At 38.7% G+C, this 20467-nt stretch overlaps 1 protein-coding gene across 5 annotated transcripts in view; it reads left to right on the top strand.

The window, feature by feature from the left end:
- The window catches only part of LOC106084057 (fez family zinc finger protein erm), a 190604-nt gene extending 179672 nt beyond the window's left edge, over positions 1-10932 (top strand). For all 5 annotated transcript variants that reach the window (XM_059365133.1, XM_013247498.2, XM_059365131.1 and 2 more), the window contains one exon: positions 7680-10932. In XM_059365133.1, coding sequence (XP_059221116.1) covers positions 7692-9677 — 1986 coding nt within the window. In that variant the 5' untranslated portion in view covers positions 7680-7691 and the 3' untranslated portion in view covers positions 9678-10932. The remainder of the gene's footprint in view (positions 1-7679) is intronic.
- The last annotated feature ends 9535 nt before the right edge of the window (positions 10933-20467 follow it).

Below are 20467 nucleotides of genomic sequence, written 5' to 3'. Positions count from 1 at the left end.
TTTGGCCTAGAGACTAATACCATTGAATTTGAAAAAAACCGTTTCAGAATTGGATAAAGCTCCCATATATATGTTCGTCCAATTTTGACTCATATTGCAATACAAACAACAAACAAACAAATTTTGCTCATGAACATTCCATTAAGGAACAGGGGCAAATTTATACATAGCACGCATATAAATGTCTCACTCGATTCTCACTTTAAGAGCCTTTGTCAGCATATTTCTAAACAGATTTACTTCAACTTTTGCCCAATGTCTTCTTTTATGACTTACGCTATATGTGCCGATTTAGGTGAAATCGGTTCAGATTAAGATAAAGCTTCCATAAATATTTTTTGACTAATACTGCAATAGTTTGGTCATATGTTAAACGCTACTAATGACACGAGGGTTTCTTATTTGGCTTTTCAGATAACTGGAGAATTTCATAGAAATCTGTTCGGATTTAGATATAGCTTCCATATAAATGTATCTCTCGATTATCACTTTGACCTTTACAAAAGCACTTATCATCCAATCTTGTAAAAATTTTGCACAACTATTTCCTCAGTGACTCCTAGAATACGTACGAATTTGGTCAACAATTTTCAATTTAAATTTAAACAAATTTTAATTTCGACGACTCAGTCTACATACTCAATGTGGTGTAGGGTACCAAAAGGTCGGCTTCGCCCGACTTAGCCCATCTTTACTTGTTTCATTTTTGTATATTTTTTATCTATAAATTCTCAATTGTTACAGTAGCAGACTGCTATCAGACTCACTTATGCTATTTTGCTACAGTTATGTTATGTGCGATAGAAACGGAAAATCCGAAACTTATCCAATAGAGGACAACTACAATATCATACAGTATCTCGAAAGGCATTTCTTAGGGCGACATTTTCTCTAAGAAAGTTAAAGGTTAAGGTTAGGTCAGGTTTAAGTGCCAGTGTGCTATAAGACTCACTTAAAAGTTTTCGTCCATTGTGATACCACAGGAACAGAAGAAGGAAGATGTCTTCTAGTTCCTACCGTTGAACCATTCAGAGTGCTTTAAAAAGCCCAATAACTTGCGAATGTTCACATCCACTAAATCAGACAGGTTCTCAAAGGAATGAGAACCTAAAGTGGAACTCCTTCTAACTGCTAGTGCGGGACACACACACACAGAAGGTGTTCTATAGTCTCTTCTTTTTTGACGACCCTACAGCCTCTGCAAAAGTCGTTGCTGGCAACCTCCAATCTGTCAGCATGTTTTCCGATTAGACAGTGATCTGTCATGACGGACACAATGACTGAGATGTCTGTTCTATCCAATGACAGCAAAGCAGTAGACCTCTTCAAGTCTAGATGAGGTCACATAGTTTTGGAATGCTGACAGCCCCCTCTTTGTGACCATCTATCATTCGTTGCCCTTTGGGCCTGGCCCTGAAAGTTTAACCTACATGTCGCTAGAGGCATATCCACAGATTCCAGTATCCCTGGAATTTGTAAGGTAGTTCCTAGTCTCGCAAGCTCATCGGCTTTACAATTCCCTGGAATATCTCTGCGGCCCGGCACCCAGAAACGGTGAATTTTGAACTGTTCAGCCATCTCGTTGAGAGATCTGCAAAAGTCGAGGGCGGTTTTTGTGTTCAGAAATACGTTCTCCAGGGATTAAATGGCTGTCTGGGAAGATATTTATGCCAATCGTCGTAATGACATTATATCTTAGCCATTCCACCACTTCCTTAATTGCAAGGATCTCCGCTTGATACACACTGCAGTCGTCGGGTCACCTTTTCGATATGACCAGTTCTAGATCTTTAGAGTACATCCCAAAGCCAACCTGGTCGTTTAGTTTGGAACGATCCGTAAGAAAGTTTTAAAAGCTAAAATTTTTACAAATATCCTCATCATAGCTAAAACACTGAGAAAAATGTTTTGTATACTCTTCACATTGGATGAAGTTTTTACCAACTTGGGCGTTCCGGTTGAAAAATTTCGAAATCTTGATCTAAGACCCCATAAATTCGATGCAGTTATGTCTGTCCGTCCGTTAATCTAATGGCACGACTATTAGTGCCGGTTGGAAATGTAAATAAGCCAAATCGATCCAAATTAATATTGGGTTGTCCAAAAAGTAATTGCGGATTTTTCATATAGTCGGTGTTGACAAATCACAGCTTGTGACTCTGTAATTGCATTCTTTCTTCTGTCAGTTATCAGGTGTTACTTTTAGCTTGCTTTAGAAAAAAAGTGTAAAGTATATTTGATTAAAGTTCATTCTAAGTTGTATTAAAAATGCATTTACTTTCTTTTAAAAAATCCGCAATTACTTTTTGGGCAACCCAATATATAACAGTAAAAGCGTGCTAAGTTCGGACGGGCGGAATCTTATATATTATCCACCATAGATCGCATTTGTCGAGTTCTTTGCCTGGTATCTCTTTTTAGGGAAACTAAGGATAATGGAAAAGAAAAGCCGTGCTACTGGAGCTTTATCAAGTTATGATCCGATTCGGACCATAAATGAATTGAGTGTTGAAGGTTTCAGCTAATTCGGATAAGATATCAGCTAATTCGGATAAGAATTGCGCCCTTTAGGAACTCAAGAAGCAAAATCGTGAGATCGGATTATATGGTAGCTGTATCAGGCTATATAACGATTCAGACCATATTTGATACGTATATTTCAACCAAATCGGATAAGAATTACGCCCTTCAGAGGATTAAGATGTATAGTCGCCAGTTTTATTTATAAAGATAGCTATATAAGGTTATGGACCGATTCGAATCATACTTGGCACAGTTGTTGGAAGACATACATAACAAAAAACTTCATGGAAAATTCCAAATAGGATAAGAATTGTGCCCTCTAAAGGCCCAAGAAGTTAAGACTCAAGATTAGATTATATGACAGCTATATTAAAACAACGCTAATATGAATTATTTGTGCAAAATTTCAAGCGCCTAGCTTTATTCCTTCGAAAGTAGCGTGCTTTCGACAGACAGACGGACGGATGGAGCGACGAATGGATGGACAATGCTAGGTCGACATAAAATGTCATGACGATCAAGAATATATATATTTTTTGGGGTCTTGGACGAATATTTCTAGGTGTTACAAACGGAATGACTAAATTAATATACTCCCTATCCTATGGTGGTAGGTATAAAATCCATGTAATCCGATCTATCGATGTCAATACTATTCCTTTCAATTCGGCACAAAGTTAGCTTGCAGAATTTCATTATGAGTTCTAAAATTCTTTCCAAACACCGATATAGCTTCCATATAAACACCACCATTTTACTTCTGGAGTACCTGGTGGGCACAATACTTATCCGATTGGACAGCATTTTCGCATATTGTGGTATTTTAACTTTCAATATTTATTATAAGTGCAGTGGACAATACAAATTATATCTCAAAGATTACGAGCTACCTCTGTAATGGAGTCAGACTTTGTATAGATTGTAACAAACTCTGAGTATATGTGGCATAAATATTTCAGTACCCCTAAGTTTTTTTTTTTTTTGATAAATCCCATATTCTTATCTCCATAGAGATATGTGCTTGTTGGTATGTTGATCTTCCAAACATAACATAAGCATTATGGCATATATGTGATTTGGTGAATGTAACCCATCTGAATTTTATTCGTATGAATTTAAAAGCTCAGGAAGTACAGCCCATATATCCACATTAACAATGATTATGACTAAATTTGTATGCAACCATCATAAGTTGCAACCACAAGAATGCGACCCCATTAAGTACACATGAGTATATTTGGAATGTCTTCACTTCAAATAATCAAGTTAACCCCATTTAGCTGACATTTGGTATGTACACCCACAGAAAAATTAATTTGCTGATATCAGCAAAGACTGTCTGCAGATTTGAAATTTAACCTTTGTAACCTTTGAAAGAGGGCCGAGTTGTTAGGTTACTCGAATAACCAGTGCGGGGATCGTGGGTTCGATTCCCACCATGAACTAAAAATTGTCTAAGTCAGTCTGTAAAGGACTGCCACTCTTACATAACCTAACCTTTAAAGGAAAGACTTTTAAATTTGTTAACACCTAAATTACAGTTAAGTTATTTCCAGTATGGTAATGTAAAATTTTGGCAATTTTCGGCGTTAATGTTCTGTTTAAAAGCATAAAAATTGATTTTAGTAGATATATTGTCTGCTGTTATTTGAAATCATTAAAAAATGGCAAAATTGTTGACAAATTGGCAAATGTGTACTAAATATAAGATATAATGACATTTTAAGGCTACAATCAACATTTTACCATCTGAAAATAGCAGAAAATGTTTGCTGCTTTTGCAAATAATTACTGCTGTCCCATTTTCAGCAGAATTTTTGTTGTTTCATCAAATCTTTTTGCTATTTTTACGAACAAAATTTTTTCTGAGTGTATATGGTCTATATTAATGTAATCTAAAGGGTGATTTCTTAAGATCCATGTTAAAGTTTTTTTAAAAAAACATGAAATTCAGAAAAATTTTAATTTTTAGTTGAATCGATAGTACGGTCCATATAATTTAATGTTTGCAGATTTATTCATGCACATGTTGACGGTGACTGCACCTCAAATGGTCCATCCGCTTAGTCCAATTTTGGCATACTCTTTCCAACATTTCGGCCTATATTCCATATATAAATGCTTCAATGTTGTCTTCTAAAGCGTCAATTGAAGAAGGCTTGTCGGTATAGACACGAGCTTTAACATAGTCCCACAAAAAATAGTCAAAAGGCGTTAAATCACACGATCTAGGCGGCCAATTGACCGGTCCCGAATGTGAAATAGTATGTTCACCGAACTCGCCTCTCAATAAGTCTATTGTTACGTGTGCTGTATAGCATGTGGCACCGTCGTGTTGAAACCACATGTCATGCAAGTCAAGCTCTTACATATTGGGCAATAAAAAAAAGTTGAATATCGTCTCACGATAGCAGCGCTCACCATTCACAGTTACGATACGATTCTTTGCAGAAGTACGGTCCAATGGTGCCACCAACCTATAAACCGCACCAAACTGTGAATTTTTCTGGTTGCATTGGTAGCTCTTGCAATGCTTCTAGTTGATCTTCACTCCAAGGTGGACAACTCTGCTTATTAATGTACCCATTTTGCCAAAAATTAGCTTCGTCAATGAAATGGAAGAAGCGCTCTATGAACTTTCTTAGCAGAGCTCGCCTTTTGAAAATAAAATTCAATAATTTGCAAGCGTTGTTCCTTTGAAAGACGATTCTTGGTTAAGTTATAGACCAATCTGAAGATGTTTGACATTGGGACAAAGTGAAACCAGTGTTGCCAAAATGATAATAGCTTAAAAATTACCCTTTTTTATTGTATGTTATTTTGTTTTATATTTTTTATACTATTTTATCAGTTATTTGGGCTATTTATTATTTTTTTTTTATTTATTTATTTTTTTTATTTTATTTTAATTTTTAACAAATTTTAATAGGTGCTAAAAAAATGGGAAAAATATTAGCCGGAAATCGATTCCATATACGAACGGTCCGGGCGAAATAAAAATTCTCTCTGTAATGCATTGTCCGGTCCGCTGGCCAATCAATTACAAACGGGTATGAATTCCTGGAATATCTAGTACTTCTGACAAATACTCGTATCCTTACAACAGGAATAAGAAGACGAATGTCAGATGAACACACACCATGAAAGTACCAAAAGTTAGAAGCACATACATGTAATGCCAATTCGGTGAATTAATTTCAATTCTTAGAATTGATACCAGGTAGTTATAGCAATATTTAGAATATATTTTTATACCCTCCACCATAGGATAGCCGTATACTTATATCTTCATTCCTTTTGAAATTTTGATCTGGGACCCAAAAAAGTTTTGACATTTTAAGTGGATTTTGCTACGTCCGTTCGTCTGTCTGTCGAAAGCACGCAAACTTTCGAAGGAGTAAAACTATGTGCTTGAAAATTTTCATTAGTTCAGGCTGATTGGGATTGTAAACGGACCAAATAGGTCCATATTTCGATATAGCTGACATTGCTTTGTGAAAGTTGACATAGCTTTGTGAAATTTTGTAGCTTTGTGAAATTTTTCCCCAAACACTTAAATTTAGCAAAAAAAACTATTAAGATCTTAGGCTTATTTAGGTCGCATTTATTGTCCATCTTTGTTGAAATTCCGCAAGTTGTGTTAGTCCCCTTGTTATCCATAACGAATTTGATCCGGATGGAACCATGTTTCGGCATACCTGCTATGGGTTCATAAATGGTGCATTTTCCCACAGGATTTTGACGTAATAGGTTTAATTTAAATATACGAGGAGGTGGACAAACAAAGTTCGGCCTGGACGAACTACATTCGTTTTTGCTTCTTTCCTGTCCCATCGTACATATTGAAACTTCAAATTTGTCCAATACTATTTTTAATGTATTTTAATTTTTAATATAAGCACATAGCAATTAAATATGCCGCAGTTTGATTTGTGTTAGCGATTGGTTAAGGCATGATTATTTTCAAATTACTAAAATTACCATTCAATATTGATTTGAGTGCAAAATTAAGTTAATTAAATTTTCAACCGAGAAACACAGAAAGACTGTCAAGACACAACAGGCAAAAAGAAAGAAAAAGTTCCCCTACCTAGCAAAGGCATTAAAGCGTAACCATTGTCGGCAGGAAGTCCAAGAAGAAATTCAATGAAAACCCTCACTCAATATGACACATTTCATTGTTTTCGTGTAGGGAACTCAGGCCAAGTGTGAAAACCGCATAAAAACGGGATGCAGGGCGTCGTATTGCACTTTGACTACTGTACATTTTTTCGGTCATTCTTCGCATACTCACTGCAACGGGAAGTCTTAAGGATCATCCCAATTCTCATCGCTGCGATTGATGAAAACCAAAAACAAAGTAATAATAACCTCACAACACTTGGCTATTTAGAGTACCAATGCAGGCTGGGTAGAGAGAGAGAAATACAAAACCTCATCGGGATTCCAAAATAATTGCGCCAAAATCCCGTTGCGTATTGATTCGCGTATTCTAACTTTTTTTGTTTATCCTGTGCCAATGGGAAAACAATATGCTTTTTTCCCAAATAAACAACTTGAAATAAATATCACAATTTTTGGCATAGCGTGTGTGTGTGCCCACTCCGCCGTATGCAAATACGCTTTTATCCTTTCGTGAATGCATTCACCACATTCACAAAAGAAATCACTTAGAGTTTAATTGAAAACCGCACGGGTTACGTTCAATGAAAAAATCAAAGAATTGAGGGATTTGTTGGGCTTTTGATTGAATGGCTGCGCGCCTTTAAAGCATTGATTGTGTTTTCAGACATTGCCTTTCTTAAGGCACAAACACGCGCTTTGTGTAATCAAAATAAAACAGCAGCAGTCGATATGGGAATCATTAAAATAATCGTCAGCTTTAATTAGTGGCAACCCTTTGGTTTAAATGCGGCGGCATCCTGCCGTCGGGAAAGTATTTTTCTTCAACGAAAGCGCGCGAGCTTCGTCGAAAAGGAGTGCCTTTAAAAGATGCAGGATACCAAAATTGTTTTCATATTTTTAACTAAACCCTAATTGCTCGATAACGACAACTGTGATTGATTGATTGATGGATTTAGCAAACAAAAACCCCAAATTGTACCACAACCCATGATTTATTTGCCTTCGTTTTTTTTTTGCTTTTGTCTTTTCAGAGTCCTCGTGGCATGCAACCCTGCAGTCCATCAGGCGTTCTAGCGGTAACAATGCCTCCTTCAAAAAGTCCCACCATGGAATGTGCTGCTGCTGGCCAGAAAACCCCAGAACCCCAGCCGCTGAATGCGACCTCAGCGGGCAACAACAATAACATAATGTCCTCCTCCACATCCTCTACCCCGTTGAGTACCCGGAACTGTCCTTTAAAATTTTCCATTGCAAAAATTATGGAACCCGATCAACGTTCCCAGGTGCATGTGAAAAATAACCACATTAGTATAGAGGATGAGGAACGTTCCTGCAGCCCCATTGAGGTGATCAGCGACGATCAATGTGAGCCCTCAAATAATGCTGCTAATACGGAGGATAACTACGATTCTGCCTTCAAGAAATACGTGCCCTCCTCGAGCACCCTGGCTGCGAGTGGCAATGTGGGCTCCAGCACCTCGGCTGTTGTGCAACAATTTGTGTCCTCACGCCACCAGGAACTGTTGAGTCAATACCCTTTGCTTTACTATGCGGCACCCAACCAGCTGATGTGTGCAGCAGCAGCTGCCCAATATGCAGCGCTGACTGCAGCCCAGCAACAGTCGCTACTAGGTGGCAATACGGCAGCCACCGCAGCACATTTGAGCTCGTTTACTGCTTCACTCAACTCCCTGCATAGCCAAAATCTACGTCGTCAATTGGCAGCACCAGGAACCAGCCATCATTTGGCCGCCGCAGCGGCTGCCGCTGCTGCAGCTCATCATCAAGTATTGGCCTCTGCCCACCCGCAATTGCAACAGACTTTGGAAAAGTCTCAAGTGACTCATAAATCGAGAGAGGCTGCACTCGCCTCCTCTGCAGCCACCTATCACGCCCACAAACGCAAGCATTCACCTGCTTCAAGCCATAACAATACATCATCCTCTATCAGTGATCCCTGCTCACCACCCGACACTCAAAGGACCCGTGCTGACTCTCCTAGTTCCATTGACGACAGTCCCAATTCGGTCAATGGGGGCAAACAGAAAACCTTTTCCTGCCTGGAGTGCGGCAAGGTGTTTAATGCTCATTACAATCTCACCCGTCATATGCCTGTCCACACTGGAGCTCGGCCCTTCGTATGCAAGGTTTGTGGCAAAGGTTTTCGCCAGGCCTCCACTCTTTGTCGTCACAAGATCATCCATACTTCGGAGAAGCCGCACAAGTGCCAGACTTGTGGCAAGGCTTTTAACCGCTCCTCGACACTGAATACCCATACCCGCATTCATGCCGGCTATAAGCCATTTGTTTGCGAATTCTGTGGCAAGGGATTCCATCAGAAGGGCAACTATAAGAATCACAAGCTCACCCATAGCGGAGAGAAGGCCTATAAATGCAACATCTGCAATAAGGCCTTTCACCAAGTCTACAACCTCACCTTCCACATGCATACCCACAACGATAAGAAGCCCTACACCTGCCGCGTGTGCCACAAGGGATTTTGTCGCAACTTTGATTTGAAGAAACACATGCGTAAGCTACACGACATCGGGGGAGGTCCGCTAGACTTGGATGAAAATACCAACGAACGTCTGGAGCGACGTCGGGAGTACACAAGACGGGATCAATCGCTCGATTTCCATGGGTCCCATCTCAACTCCAATTCATCGGATGGGTCCATGTCTCCGCCCATAAATGTAACTACGCCTCCATTGTCCAGCAATGAAGGCAGCAGTTCAGCCTGGCCCTCATCCTCCCAGTATTCCGGTAATCATCCGCACAATTATTCAACAGCTGCTTTGACACCCCCGACGGTTACCAATTTCCGCACCGCAACCGATTATGGCGGTAGTTCAGCATTTATAAACTTTGCTCAGACATCAGCGACTTCTGCTCCGTCTTCAGCCACAGCCCACCTTAATCCTGCGCATGGACCTCACATGACCCCAGCCAACCATCAGCGACTTTCGGCTGCAGCTGCTGCGGTAACGGCCATGGACAATGTACCCTTCATTGCCAAAGTATTTTGACACAGATACTATGCCGACACCTTGGCCACCACGGTCCACCACCATCATCATAGCCATCAACGCCACTCGCCCTCCTTTGTGGGCTCTAGTGTTCAATCCTCATGCTCCACATCCGCCTCTGCCTCTTCCACCCACACCGCATCACAAGCCGCGTCAACAAAGAGTATTCTGATCGATTGACTGCAATTTGTGGCAGCTGCTGCGGTGGCCTCTGCAATGCCTCCACAACATGTGATGGCCGTGGAAACGCACACCGAATATCGTCAAGCGACTTCGGCCACGACTCCCCACGATTTGCTGGTGAGTCAGGACAACGAAGACGAAGCAATGGCGACATCTGCAATGTTGCAGCGCGAGAATACTTCTTTGATGTCAAGCACAACGACATTAGGAACAGCTGTGCAAGCTCTCAATGGTTTGTTTTGAGAGAAGTGCATCACCGCCTAACTCCGAGGTGCCAGTAGTATGAGACTCAAGTGCAAGATCTTTGCTCGACGCATGAGTATTGTACAAAGGCATAACGTGTGCATTCACTGACAAAATGAAAGGAAAAAGAGTTATTAATTAAAGGTTTCACCGTGACTCTTCCAGTCCACCAACCCTTTACCCTGCTGCTAGTTAAATAAATTAAATAACACATTGGATACAGGGTTGCCAAAGTTGATCTTTGGCACCACGCCCACACCTTATTGTACCGAAATGTTAGAAATATTCAGAGCATCATAAACCCTAGGCTAACAACCTCTAATACCCGTAACATTGAGTGTGATTTTTGCAATTAAGAAGAGATTTTTATCCTAAAAACTAAGCGCAACAATTTTAAATTCTACCATAAACTATTATTTTTATTATTTATAACAATTTGTTGAAATTTAGTGAAATTCAAATTCATCTCAAACGAAACTGATGTGTCTGTAAATTGTGTTTAAAAATTTATTTATTTGGAGAATCCATTTCACACAATGAGAATTATTGTCACAGCTCTATACTAGCTATAAGTGTTTTGTCCTTTGCCTAATTTTGTTGGACTTTTGTAAGTGTTCTATGCGCCTCACCTTCTCTTCCACACACATGCACACTAACTGTAAATGTATTCATCCTAACCTAGAGTATCGAAGAAGAAATGTATTTATGATCCACAAATAGAATCTATATATTCGAGTCATATTTTTAAAAGTAATTAATTAAATAGAAGGTTTTACGCTCTATCTATGCTCTTAAGGATATTTAATAGGGTTACATGTTTTGTTTTCACTCGTCACATTGTATAAGAAAAAGAGAATGTTTCAACTTTAATTGAATCAAATAAATATAGAATCAATTTTACTCAATGTGTTTGAATTACCATGGTTTTATTTCACATCTGCCTGAATTCCATCTACGAAATGAATGCAACTCTGATTGGAGAAGACGAGGAAAGGTACGGAACTTGATACAAACTGAACGAGCAACTAAACTGCTTATATTTTGACTCTGTGTGCAGCTCTTGTCAAAGTTTTAGAATGTTATCCATAATGCAATATCTGAAATTTCACACAATATAGAGTAGGGCGTGAACGCCAGGAAAACTCTTACTAATGCTGGTTACATTTGTGAGGTATGCTGCGGCAATACAAAATAAACCCCAAGGATATAATACCCAGCCCAAATCAAATTTATGAAATAAACCCCAAAATTTAAAATGAAATAAAGCCCAATGTTTTGGGTGTTACTTCATTGTGAAATAATCCACAAACAAAAAATTAAACAACTCCCAATTTTTAATTCATTTATGATATATGCAAAAATTGCATAAAAAAAATATAATATTTTCTAATTTTTATCATCATAAAAATTATAAAAAACAAAAAAGAGCATGCTAAGTTCGGCTGGGCCGAATCTTATATACCCTCCACCATGGATCGCATTTGTCGAGTTCTATGCGCGGTAGAATATGCTTTGTGTAATATTTCAATTCATTCGTATAATAATTGCGCCTTGTAGGGGCTCAAGAAGCAAAATCGGGTGAACGGTTTATAGGGGATCTGTATCAAGTTATTGATCGATTCAGACCATATTAGACGTTGAAGGTCAAGAGCGAAGCCGTTCTACAAAATTTCAGCCAAATTGGACAATAACTGCGCCCTCTAAAGCTCAAGAAATCAAGATCCCAGATCGGTTTATATGGCAGCTATATCAGGTTATGTGCCGATTTGCGCTATACTTAGCACAGTTATTGGAAATCATAAAAACATAAAAAAAACAACTCATGCAAAATTTCAGCCAAATCGGACGATTTGAACCATGCTTGGTGCAAAATTTCATTCAAATCGGACGAGAATTACGCCCTCTAGAGGCTCAAGAAATCAAGACCCAAGATCGGTTTATATGGACGCTATATCAAAACATGGACCGATTTGGCCCATTTACAATCCCAACCGATCTACACTAATAACAAGTAAAAAGGCCTTAAGTTCGGCCGGGCCGAACTTTGGATACCCACCACCTCGGGAATATACGTTAACCACCTTTCATCAAAATCCGGTGGAAATTGTATACCTTTTGTGCCATAGCAGTTATATCAAAATATGTTCCGATTTGGACAACATACTTATAAGTACAAGTTATTGTTCAATAGTGTATAACAAAATATAGGTCTTTTAAGTAGCTTTATCGAAAAATAAACCAATCTGAGCTACATACCACACGAATTTCGAAAAGCCTGACATAAGTCACTGTGTCAAATTTCAGTTTAATCGGATTATAAATACGCCTTTTATGGGGCCAAAACTTTAAATCGAGATATCGGCCTAAATGGCAGCTATATTCAAATCTGAACCGATTTGAGCCAAGTTTCAGAAAAATGTCGAAGGGCCTAACTCAACTCACTGTCCCAAATTTCTTCGAAATCGGACAATAAATTCGCCTTTCATGGATCCAAAACCTTATATCGAGAGATCGGTCCATATGGCAGCTATATCCAAATCTGGACCAATCTGAGCCAAATAGACGAAGTATGTCGAAGGGCCTAACACAACTCACTGTCCCAAATTTCAGCAAAATCGGATAATAAATGTGGCTTTTACGGGCCTAAGACCCTAAATCGGCGGATCGGTCTATATAGGGGCTATATGAAGATATAGTCCGATATTGCCCATCTTCGAATTTAACCTGCTTATGGACAAAAAAGAATCTGAGCAAAATTTCAGCTCAATATCTCTATTTTTAAAGACTGTAGCGTGATTTCAACAGACAGGCGGACGGACATGTCTAGATCGTCTTAGATTTTTACGCTGATCAAGAATATATATACTTTATAGGGTCGGAAATGGATATTTCGATGTGTTGCAAACGGAATGACAAAATGAATATACCCCCATCCTTCGATGGTGGGTATAACAAGTATTTGTGCAAAATTTCAAGCGGCTATCTTAAATCCTTCGAAAGTTAGCGTACTTTCGACAGACGTACGGACGGACATGGCTAGATTGACTTAAAATTACATGACAATCAAGAATATATACCTTATGCGTAGTATGTACTATTGAGGAGCCAACTATTCTATTGCAGCCTTGTAAACACATACAAATTTGCAACGAATGTTTGCTAAAGTTGCAGACGGATGCATTGGCAAACCATGAAGAAAAAATTCAGTTGCCTGTTTGTCGTCAAGTAGTTGCTGTTGAGCGGCATATTTCGAGGTGTTACAAACAGAGTGACGTTATAAAAACTTGCATTGTGTCTTCAACTACTATTTTTATACCATAGGATGGGGGAATACTAGTTTCGTCATTCTGCTTTTAACTACTCGAAATATGTTGCTCAGACCCCATAAAGTATATATATTCTTGATAGTCATGTCATTTTAAGTCGATCTAGCCATGTCGTCCGTCTGTCTGTGGAAAGCACGTTAACTTTCGAAAGAGTAACGCTAGCCGCTAGAAATTTTGCACAAATACTTTTTATTACTGTAGGTCGGTTTTGATATAGCTGCCAAAAAAACCAGGTCTTGACTTTTGAGCCAATAGAGCGTGCTATTCTCATCCGATTTGACTGAAATTTTGCACGAAGTGTTTTGTTATCATTTTCAACGACTGTTCTAAGTATGTTTCAAATCGGGTCATAATCTGGAATAGCTGTCATATAAACCGATCTTTGATCTTGACTTTTTGAGCTAATGGAGCGAGCAATTCTCATCCGATATGGCAGAAATGTTGTGCAACAGCTTCTCTCATGACCTTCAACATACGTGTCTTATATGGTCTGAATCAATCAATAGCTTGATACTGCTCCCATATTAACCTATCTCCCGATGTTGCTTCTTGAGCTCCTACAAGGCGCAATTCTTATCAGAATGAACTAAAATATTACACAATGACTTCTACAATGTTCAGCATTCATTTATGGTCCGTATCGGACTATAACCTAATATAGCTCCAATAGCATAACAGCTCTTATTCAATATTCTTTGTTTGCCTTAAAAGAGATACCTCGCATAGGACTAGACAAATGTGATTCATGGTGGAGGGTATATAAGATTCGGCCCTGCCGAACTTGGCTCGCTCTTACTTGTTTCTTTTGGCCTCTCCGAAAGCACATCCGCAATTAGCAAATTTCCTACTTTGAGAAAATTCTTCATTTTGGAGAATTGAATAAATTTGAAGAGATTTACATGCAGGGCAATAATCCTCCCAAGTACACCATTATAGACCTCCAATGCAGATGTCGTTCCCATCGATGCACTGAAAACGGAAATACCATTCGGACTGATTTATATATAAGAGAAGTCGAAATGAAACAAAATTATCTTACCTTATCTTATCTTACCTTACCTTATTTAGCTACTGTCCGTCAAAATACTCGAAAAAGGAAGCGAATTTGAAATTATGGTCAAATTCTTCAATATCAGCTTTTATTCCTAGAAATGAGGCATTGTTATGGGCAGGTGGCAAGAGCGGTAACGCAAGTAATTTGTGGTATATTAATGATGCCATCTTGTTTTCTCTCAAAGTCTGCAAGTCTCTTAGTTTTTGTTGTGATATGCCTTCGTACCGCTTGGCAAGAATGGAACCAACAACCATATAGCTTTGATTTTGGCAACTCATTCGGCAAACAAGTGCTTGTAGCTGTTTGTTGACCAACACAAAAGGGAAAATCTGTAAGTATAGAAAAAAATGGCAATGAACAACACGTATTGGAGTTGAATAATACAAAAAGTTTTACAAAATTATGGTTTACGAGAAAGATTGTTTTGAAACTATTTGAGCACATTCGCACGAGAAGTAATTTTAGTATTATAAACTATGATGGGATTTATAAACATACGGAGGAGTGCTTCGAGATAAAAAGTTGTCGCAAAGCGGCATGCCGTTCAGACTCGAAATAAAAAAGGAGGCCCGTTATCATTAAACCTTAACTTTAATCGGACTGCACTTATTGAAACTAGGGTTGCCTTTTATATTTAGAGATTAGAGAACACAAAAACAAATATCAAAATCGATTTATTGTTTTTCAAAATATTCCCTATTAAGATCTATACACTTTTGCATGCGTTTAAACCAATTGTCGCAGCACATTTGCCACTAATTGAGGTATCTCCAAAACACGCATTCTGAACGCATCAACCGCTTCTCAGGTGTCGAAAAACGTTCACCTGTCACTTAATTTTTAACGTACGGCATTAAAAAGAAGTCGATGGTTTGAGTGCTCAAAAATGCAGTTAGTTCGTATTTTTGGAGAATCTCTTTCAACCAATCAATACGAGGCGCGAACAATTTTTTTTTTGACGGTCAAATGTTCATGCAATATTGAATGTATGCTGATCCATTAAAACCTAAAGTTGTCTCAATCTCACGATAGGCCACATGACAATCTTGCAATATCAGTTGGGGCACAGCATCAATGGTTTTTTGGAACAACAACTGATTTTGGACGACTTTCACGAAATTCTTCTTGGAATGAACTACGACCTCGGTTGAATTCACCATACCATCGATAAACACTGGTCCTTGATGGAGCGTCATTGCCAAAAATAGAATTAAGTTTATCGATGCATTGTTGTTGAGTTAATCTACGTCGAAATTTTTAAAAATTAATCGCACGAAAATGTTCACGATTTAATTCTATTTTTTGGGCGAGATGAATCTTTTAAGTTACTGTATACAACACAAATAGCGCTCATATATAAAAACGTTCTGAGTACGTATAACATCAAAAATGCTAAGTTTTACGATAGAGCTGTCAGTTGGTAGATTGCATCACAAGGGTTGCCCAATACCGAAATATAAAAGGCAACCCTCGTATGAGAGAAATATCTCCTGTTCCTTAATGAAATCTTCATGGGAAATTTTACAGTTATGTATATGGAGAACGCATTTCCAAGAAGTGGTGCGGTATTTAAGATATTTTACTTATGTTTTTATCGTAGTGTTTGTTGACACTAAAAAAATTGTTGCCTAAAGTTGCTTTGATTTGAACAGCTAATAGAGAGCAAAATTTTATATATGCCCAACTTTTCAAAATTTTAAAGATTTTTTATTTGATATAAAAGAAAGTTTTATTTTGTATGGTGGACAAATAGGTCCGATATTTTGCCCCTTATTGCTATAGAAGATTAGCAAACTGATTTTAGAAAAATAACATTATACCATATTTAAGAAACAAACAAGTCAGGGCGTGCTAAATTCGGCCGGGCCGAACTTAACACCATGGATCGCATTTGTCGAGTTCTATGCGCGGTATCTCTTTTCAGGCAAACAAAGAATAATGAATAAGAAGTGTTATGCCGCTGGAGCTATATCAAGTTGTAGTTCGATTTGGACCATAAATGAATTAAATGGTGAACATTGAAGAAGTCATTGTGTAATATTTCAGTTCATTCGGATAAGAATTGCGCCTTGTGGAGGCTCAAGAAGCAAAATCGGGAGATCGTTCTATATGGGAGCTGTATCAAGCTATAGACCGATTCAGACCATATTGGACACACATATAGAAGGCCATGGCAGAAGCCGTGGTACAAAATTTCCGCCAAGTCGGATGAGAATTGCGCCCTCTAGAGGGTCAAGAAGTCTAAATCCCAGATCGGTTTATATGGCAGCTGTATCATGTTATGTTCCGATTTGGGCCATACATGGCACAGTTGTTGGAAGTCATAACAAAACACCTGGAGCACAATTTCAGCCAAATCGGATAAGAATTGCGCCAAGAAGTCAAGATCTAAGATCGGTTTATCTAGCAGCTATACCAGGTTGTAGACCGAGTTCGACCATATTTCACACAGTGTTGGAAGTGATATCAAAACACCACGTGCAAAATTTCAGCCAAATCGGACGATAATAGCGCCCTCTAGAGGCTCAAGAAGTGAAAACCCAAGATCGGTTTATATGGCAGCCAAATTGGATAAGAATTGCTCTCTCTAAATGCTCAAGAAGTCAAGACACAAGATCGTTTTATATGGCAGCTATATCCAAACATGGACCGATTTGGCCCATTTACAATTCCAACCGACAAACACTAATAAAAATTATTCGTGCAAAATTTCAAGAGCCTAGCTTTACTGATTCGGAAGTTAGCGCGCTTTCGACAGACAGACATACGGACGGACGGACATGGCTAGTTCGACTTAAAATGTCATGACGATCAAGAATATATTTACTTTAGGGGTCTAAGACGCATATTTCGAGGTGTTACAAACAGAATGACGATATTAGTATTCCCCTCTTCTTCCTCCACGTCCTCACAGCTTCTGCAGAAGTCGTTACTTGCAACCTTTTGTCTGTCTGCATGTTTTTCAATCTGTCATGACGGACACACGACGGACACAGCCAGCCACATCAAAGCGGTAGACCTCTTAAAGTCTAGGCCAGGCCGCATAATTTTCGAATGCTCACAACCTCCCCTAGTTGACCATCTATCTTCCGTTGACCTTCGGGCCTAAGTCTGAAGACTTAGTTTGCATACCAAAAGATTCCAGTTCCCTTAGAATGTGTAACGAAGTTCCTAGTCTAGCAAGCTCTTTTGCTCTACAATTCCCTGGGATATCTCTGTAGCCCGGCACACAGACGTGTGAATTTTGAACTGATCAGCCATCTCGTTAAAAGATTTGCGAAAGTCGAGGTTTTTTTTTTTTTGTCAGATATCAGAAAATTCTCCAGGTATTTTAAAGCTGCATGACTGTCTGAGAGGATATTTATTCCAGTTCTCGTTATGACATTATATCTTAGCCATTCCACGACCTCTTTAATTGCAAGGATCTCCGCTTGATACACACTACAGTCGTCGGATAGCATTTTCTATAAGACCGGTCTTAAATCCTAGTCTAGGCTGGAATCATCTACCTGATGCATTGGGAATTGTTTCAAAGATAATACAGTAGGCCCCACATGACCAACGAGAAAGTTCCCTTAGCATCAAAGCAGTGGCAGCAATTTGTCTTGCCAAAATGTCCACAGGCAGAAGGTGTCGCTGTGATGCACTAACAAGCCATCTTTTGTATCCGGCTGAGTAATGAACGTTAAACTTTTAAAGCGCCGTCCACCAGACTAAAACACCATATACCATTATTGGTCTGACAACATTAGTATATACCCAGTCAATGACACGCGGTTTAAACCCCCTACTTTTGCCAATGGCTCTCCTGCACGTATATACGGCAAGAGTAGCCTTTCTTGCCCCTTCCAAAAGATAATTTAGATTGTCCCAGCATAGAAGACATTGACGACAATGTCAACAGGATTACGACTGCACTAGTGGAGTCTTTCGAAGATATTTGTCCTCTTCGAAAAAGAAAATCAGCCCAAGAAAAGCCCTGGATGACCGGGGAGATTCGCAACACTGGAAAAGGGATCCGTCGAATTTTTAATAGAGCACATCGTAAAAAAATCGCAAGTATATCGGAAGTATATAGGAAATACAAAACGTGCCTCCCAGAAGCTTTTCTGCGACCTGGTCAATAGCGTTAATAACGCCGCCAAGATGAAAAAGTTTCTTTCAAAACCCCATGTCCAAACTGAAACGTTTGTAGACGACATGGGAGTGAGAGCTGAGATAACGGATAACATGTTGAGGCTTTTGATGAAAATGAATTTTCCACATGATACCACAGGACTCACAGTGACACCGAAATCTTCGAATAATGAGGTTGATCGAAGGTTTATCATAACTGAATTTATGGTCAAGGAAGCCTTGAGGAGCTTTAAACCATTTAAGTCCCGCGGACCTGATGGAATATATCCGGCGTTACTTCAAAAGGAGACCGACTATCTCACGCCTCATCTGGCCACTATTTTCGCAGCATGCCTAGGACATGCATATACTAAAAAAATATTTTTCTGTGTTCAGAATGAGCAACAATTTATTTTCAGTGCACTTCAAACGTACCCGCATTATGAATTTAAAAGATTGCACTAAATCTCAGTTTATAAACTACTTTTTACTTAAGCTTCAAACAGATTAAAATATTTCTACAATAGTTGTGCATATCAATTAAATCATATACAGTTGAACCTCGATTATCCGGTTTCCTTAGGACAGAGCTTAGCATAGAAAATCTAAAATACGGTTAATAGAGGTTTTTTTTTTTAAATTTCATTATTCATTTACATAATAGGGCTATATATGGCACTTAAATTTCTGGACTACTATTGTTTTTAAAAATTCCTCTATTGCTTGAGCTAATGCGGAGTTTCTTGGTCTTCGCTTTTGGTAGCCGTATGTATTATAGCATCGGATTCTATAGCACAGGATCTGACATCATCATCGCACTTCCTCTCATTTGAGAGGTCATTAATTAAGCATTCGGGCGTTATTACAATGCTTCAGCAGCATAATTCGCCTTTTCGCTATATTGGGACAGCAGGTTGTACCAAACATTACGTTGTATTACATTGTCCCAAGATATACCAGTTATCCCCAAAGCTGTCTTCATAATCATAGACTTGATAAAATTCACTTTTTCTAGCAAAGGTTTTTAGATGATTAATTTTCGGTGTTTGAAACTTCGGAATGTTGCTTGATCCATAGGCTGAATTAAGCATATGGAATTCCGTGGAAGAAATATTACTGTAACCTTTTCAGATTTAAAAACATTTACGTTTGGTTGTGCTCCCATTTAGATGCAAAAGCACTCTTCGTTCCTTGTCGAAGCCTTCAGCCAAGAGCCCTCATCAGCCAAAATTTTTGTCCGATTTGGATAAAATTTTGTATGTAGTGTTCTGTTATGACTTCCAACCACTGTGCCAAATACGGTTCAAATCCGTCAATAACCTGATATAAGACCACAAACATTGTTGGGGGATAATTTCATTTTCTATTTGGGGACTTATTTCATTTATTGGGGAACTATTTTATTTCAATTTTGGGGAGTTATTTAGTGGCGGCATGTTTTTTAAATATGTCTTTGTTTTTGTCTTATTAAATGCATAGTTTTGTATATTAAATCATTACAAATTAGCAGCAAAGAATGCCGTAGCTCATGGCATGTCCGCCTATGACAATGAATGCCTGGGTTCAAATCCTGGCGAGAATATCAGAAAAAAATTTTTCCAGCGGTGGTTATCGGCCGTTATTTGTAAGGTACCATGCCATGTAAAAACTTGTCCCCAAATAGGTGTCGCACTGTGGCACACCGTTCGGACTCGGGTATAATAAGGATGCCCCTTAACATTGAGCGTAAACTTACGGACAGCACTCATTGATATGTGAAAGTTTGTTCCATTTCCTTAATGGAATGTTCATGGGCAAATTTGCCATTTTTACAAGTTAGCAGCAGCAGATTCCTCATATTTCTATTTCATTATTGGAGGTCCATTTAC

This window comes from Stomoxys calcitrans, chromosome 3 (genome assembly GCF_963082655.1).
Source record: "Stomoxys calcitrans chromosome 3, idStoCalc2.1, whole genome shotgun sequence".
In the NCBI taxonomy this organism is placed as follows: Eukaryota; Metazoa; Arthropoda; class Insecta; order Diptera; family Muscidae; genus Stomoxys; species Stomoxys calcitrans.
Note: the sequence above shows the minus strand (reverse complement) of the source record. Positions and strands in the feature narration are given on the sequence as shown.